This window comes from Sinocyclocheilus grahami, unplaced genomic scaffold (genome assembly GCF_001515645.1).
Source record: "Sinocyclocheilus grahami isolate Dianchi unplaced genomic scaffold, SAMN03320097.WGS_v1.1 scaffold576.1, whole genome shotgun sequence".
Lineage (NCBI taxonomy): Eukaryota > Metazoa > Chordata > Actinopteri > Cypriniformes > Cyprinidae > Sinocyclocheilus > Sinocyclocheilus grahami.
The window spans coordinates 790,171-795,860 of record NW_015505755.1 but is presented as its reverse complement, the minus strand read 5'-3'; the positions used below and the strand labels follow the sequence as shown (position 1 = coordinate 795,860).

Sequence of the window (5,690 nt, the reverse complement as noted above, 5' to 3'; positions counted from 1 at the left end):
TTTTTAATGAAACCTGAGAGCTTTCTGTCCTGGTTTGGTGATTTTTAAATTTCTTCGAATTTCTTATTTTCAGAAGGTTCATCAAGAGATGAATAGAAGAAATCTTTATGTAAATGAAATCCATATGAATCTACTGAAGTCTACTGAAGAGGCTTTATAGAATGAACAGATTTAATTTAATCTTCAATTTTACATATACAAATGATCAATGCACATAAACTGAGCACATCCATTATGGTCAACATTTTTGAACTAACACATTAAGTAAAGCACATCATACATTATCATATGTCACTATGATATGTCTTCTAAAATCAGCTCAACATATTATTCATTTTCAATGTCTTTCAACTGGATGGAATCATGGAGTGAAGCTAAAAAATATCTGTGCCCATCATACACTTTAACTCCAACTGCCCAAAATCTGAAGAAAGGCTCTGACATCTAGCATGGACTCGTCCAGACTCTAAATTGGGTCAAAAGCTGGGCAAAAGTCATGCATTCCAGGTTTTAATGTTAGTTTTTCTATTCATGCTCTGATGATATAATTGCCACACAAAGCAAAAAACACTAAATTGAACCTGGTAAGCCTTTGGGGACACATCAAGTGTGTGTGTGCGCGTGCGTTTTTGATCCACACAAGTGTGTTTTTGCCCATAAAGTGTGGATTTTTGGTGTGTTTCTCACCATTAAGCTAGAAAAAAAGATGAAAGCCTTGTTGTCAGGGGAATCTTCTGAACCCCTGATGAAAGGCGACTGAGAAAGGGATTCATTTGTTTCATGGCCAATATGTCACACACATACACACTGACCAAACACAACAGCACTCTGCTGTAGTGTGAGTTGTGCTGGATTACATGACCATGTCTTGCAGGTGCTGCTGTGAGTCTGGAGGGAGAGTAGACTACAGTGTTGTATATAGTACTTCTTTAGCTTGAACACAATATGAGAAACTCTAAACATGCTGTATATTTATGTGTGTTTGCTGGTCTGAAAATAAAAAAAGAGATTGTCTTAAGAGTTAATGTCCAGATGAATCAGCAGAGAGCCTATTTACTCACTTTTCCCGGTTGTATCATGAAGAGTCAAATAATAAAAATTAACTGCTTCTTTTTCCTGGTTTTTCAGAAACTGTTTCAGGCCATTGGTCCTCCTCTTCATGAAGGAAAGCCTCTCACAGGTAGAACAGAGCAAACATAAAACAACACATCCCATACATCAAGATACTCTGCTAAACTGGAGGAGCTGGCAGGAGCTATCCCCGAAAATGTCCCTGTTTTTTATTGTGCATTATCAATTGTAAGGCTGCACGTTTAATTGAAATAAAACCGGAATTGCGAGATGACTTTTATCAAAAATTGTGTTTATCTACAAAAGAGAAGCTTAAAGGGCTCCCTACGGTTTTCAATTTTGCATTTTAAATCACAATTTTTATATATATATTAGGGATGGGAAGATTCCCGGATTTGCTCGGTGCATCGGCATAAAAAGTTAATGATGCAATGCATCGGTTTAAAAAGTGTGCATCGGCTACAAGTTGGCATTTATATCGCGATGCATCGTTTCTAACATATTTGCATCGATAAAAAACGATTTATTAATATATAATTACTAGTGGATGCGCTATACTTTTATTGTGACCAATGTTTTATATGTAGATTGATTTCTCCTCTCTAAACTGTTTCTCGAGCGCGCTCTCTCATCACTGCTGCTGCGTGAATATGACGAATCACAACACCACGGAGACCCGAGAAAAAGTGGGGATTAAAGTCCAAAACCTGACTTGAAATAACCTAACAAATCAATCGGGCCTAAAGCGGTTCCATAAATGACAAATTAAGTTCACACAATCTCACTAATTTGTGCACGTTTATTTTTAAGCAGCTCTTAATGTCGATCATGGATCAAATCGATCCACCATCGCAAACAGCGAATATATCTTTACTGTTTAATGCATTTGAGACATTGTGTTTTCCTCTGTGCATAACTGACATGTCACAGGTATATTTTTCCATCTGTAAATGTCAGAAAGTCACGCAAACATATCCATTTTGCTGTCAGGAGTGGGCGAGGCACGCGAGTGAACGAGCGCTGCTGCGTGCATGCGCGCTAAACAGAATACACATAAAATATAAATTTTGCTAAAATATTTGTTGTTGGACATTAAATGTGTCTTTTGTAGAATTTTAAACCTACGTATACGTGTATTTTTATGATAGCAATACCTGTAAAGGGACTATTGTAATAGGTAAATCAAATGTAAGCTAGACACCGTATACTAATTACTAAGCTCAAATGAGTTAATGTGTTTCCTATAGCAGTTAAAATAGTCATTTTCTTTATTATTTATTTTCTTTTTTAATTCAGTGATTTTAACTTTTAATTTAGTTGTTTTAATGTTTTAAAGAACTATTTTAGATTGTAATGTTCTAATGTTCTGCTATCTGTTCTGCAAACTATAAGTTTGCTGTGTGCACGCGCTCTTCCGGGAGAAGTGCCCATAAAAGTAATTCCACCCTTTATGATGACACACAGAACCATATTCGAAAAAAACTTTCCAAAACCTTTACAAACCCTGAAGGGAATGCCATGCCAGCTAACCCAGTTTCACATACTATGATCAAAATGTACAAAATCTGCTTAATGACACTGTTATTAATAGATAATAACAGTGTAAATGCCACACTGCTGAAGTAGAGTTTTTTTTTTAAATTTCTAAAATCTGGTCAGCTAATGCTAAAATGCACATAATCTAATTTTCCCATTTGTCTCCTTCCACAGATGAGCATGTTGTGATGGGAAATAAACTGCTGGTGTACATCAGGTGAGATGACGTTCTGCATAAGTGCTGCACTCATACATAGTTGCGTGCCATAACACATCTGTCCTTTCTCCTCTGCCAGCTGTTGTTTGGCAGGACGGGCCTATCCGTTAGGTGACATTCCTGAAGATCTGGTCCCTCAGGTGAAAAACCAGGTAAGTAGTCTGATTAAACCCAGACTGCAGTAAGAGAATGTGTATTGTTTGATTAGCAAATGTTCTGCTAATTTCTGCAGTCACTTACTCATGTTCCATACAGTTCAATACCGTAACACTCATGCCTGTTTTGTTTGTATAATGTCTATCTGAGTTACGCCACTCTTTCTCCCTCAGTTATATACAGCACAAGAGTGTGTGTGTGTTTAGTATTCTCTGCAGTTTGCTCTTAGCAGGGCTTTTAGAGGGATTTTCTCATTGTTGCCCATCCAAAGTGCTCAAGTGATTCGTTCTGGGAGGGACAACCTTCATGGATCGCACACACAGTCTAAAGCTACTCTTACAGACACATCGAATGCTGACACACTCTATAGGTTTGAGTGAAAAGCATGACAGACAGGGTTGTTTACTCCAATGACGTGTAGAGATGATCTGTACTGAAACAAGACAGAATGTTCTCGGATAAATCAAGGAGAGTGTAGAGGAATCCTGCTTTGGGTTTTAAGATGGGCTGCAGAATACACACTGAAAGAAAGAAATCCATCGAAAAACAGGAAATGCACTGGTGGTTTTCGGTCAGGACGTTATCCGATAAGTCTACGGTCATTTACTCTAAAGCATAACGCAATTCACCCTTCGCCGGGAGTTTAATTGACAGGCGATCTGACCAATCATAATACCAAATCTGCCAATTTGTTCGACAAACAAGCCCGACAGGAGAGTGCGCTTGAACTTCAAAAAGGGTGTGTATTGATGTCTTTCCACAGCTGAAAACAAGATACCTTCTGATGTTCACTCATGTTGATTTAGTGCTATAACTAGTAAAGAGGAAGAGATGATCGGTTAATGCTGCGTGAACTGAGGCACTGCAGCAATCTGTTATGACACATTAAAGAGCCACAAAACAGTATTTATTGTTTGAATTTCTTAAAAAATGGCACAGTTTGAAAGCTGAGATTTTGTTTCACACCAAAAACAAAATCTTTGGTGGGGCAGTCTAGGACAGGCCTAATGGTTAGAGAGTCTGACTTGTAACCCGAAGGTTGCGGGTTCGAGTCTCAGGTCCGGCAGGAATTGCCGGTGGGGGGACTGAATAACCAGTGCTCTCTTCCACCTTCAAGACTGAAGTGAGACCCTTGAGCAAGGCACCGAACCCCCAACTGCTCCCCAGGTGCCACAGCAATATGGCTGCCCACTGCTCCGGGAGTGTGTTCACGGTGGGTGTGTGTTCACTACTGTGTGTGTGCGCTTGGATGGGTTAAATGCAGAGCACAAATTCCGAGTATGGGTCACCACACTTGGCCACACGTCACCTCACTTAACTTCACTCACTCACTTAAAAGTAACCTGCTCTGTCTTGTCTGTCAGCACGTTATCAGTGTCATCTTTGCTCCACGTAGTATTTTTCACTGCATGGTGCTCTCACGGTGTGTGGCATGAGAGCACCATGGTAGTAACTAAGCGTCTTCGCGAATGGTCAATTCGATGCATAATTTAAAATACAGGAAAAAAACCTGTAAAAAAATTCACACATAAAATTCCTTAACTATGAACACAGTACATTGGGCCCTATTTTTACAGACATTTTAAAGTCTTTTTAAGACATTTTACAAATTTAAATATTTGTTTTATTTATTTATCTTTTTGCATTAATAAAAACTTTTCAACCCTGTGTAGTCAGTACTGAAAAAAAGCATAGACCTTTTTCAGAGTGTGACAAAACAGGTAACATTAGTGACTCAATAAAATGTATACACTATAGGGGCGTTTCCTCCGAGGAGACAAGGGAGGCAGTGTCTCCTCAAAACATTGGATGAGAAAAAAAATTTGTAGTACAAAAATAAAACAACGCCCATATTACTAAGTATAATAATAAAAAGTGTATAAATTACTAGTTTTTCAAAAGTAACAATGTCTAACAGCGACACCCGCAGGCAAAGTTTCAGCGGAGGCTTGCCTCCCCTGAGCCCATTGAGTTTTAACAGACCCCCAAAGCGTGCTGGGAGTTTGGTGGGGGGTAATTGAGAATGAATGGGGAAAGTCACGTGAGAGAAGGCAACGCCTCCATCGCGATATGATTGGATCTGACTTATGTTCGACTGTGATTATGGGTGTGCAATATTGACAAAAAAAGATATCTCGATATTTTCTGGATCGATAATCGAATGTGTTATTGTGCCAACATCTTTTTTTTCTTACATTTTCTTTACATTTACAATTCTTACATTTAATCAGTCGGTTAGAATAAGAGTTTTGGGTTTTTACCAGGCAAATGAAATCAGTATCAACAAAATGTATCTTTGCAATGCAGAGGAAACGCAGAAGCTGCATCTGAAGTGGCATTTAGATGTATTTACACACTGTTTAATGCAGCTCTGAGCGACATTGAATGATTGAACCTGCAGTTACAAATGCATTAATAATGTTTTGCTATTTGAAATGATAAAAAAAAAGGAAAGATACTTTAAATGTGAAATTAAAACCACCAAAAGGTGACAGCAAGTCACTGTTAATAAGTGAGCCATTGCGATTGAACCGGATCATTTAAACGGTTGATTCATTCAGGAATGAAACACGTCATGTTGTTTAGAGATGCAAAACAGTGCTGTGGTTCTGTTTGGAATTATTTTTGTTGTCGAAATAGAACAAAAACAGGCAATATGGTGTCTAAAACGTAAGTCTCTTAATATTAACTTGTTTATTGAACTGTTGTA

At 38.2% G+C, this 5,690-nt stretch overlaps 1 protein-coding gene across 1 annotated transcript in view; it reads left to right on the top strand.

Annotated features, from left to right (window-relative positions):
• The window catches only part of LOC107556691 (VPS8 subunit of CORVET complex), a 130,760-nt gene that overhangs the window by 40,251 nt on the left and 84,819 nt on the right, over positions 1 to 5,690 (top strand). Inside the window, exons 22-24 of the mRNA XM_016239861.1 lie at positions 1,086 to 1,180; positions 2,782 to 2,824; positions 2,904 to 2,976. Coding sequence (XP_016095347.1) covers positions 1,086 to 1,180; positions 2,782 to 2,824; positions 2,904 to 2,976 — 211 coding nt within the window. The remainder of the gene's footprint in view (positions 1 to 1,085; positions 1,181 to 2,781; positions 2,825 to 2,903; positions 2,977 to 5,690) is intronic.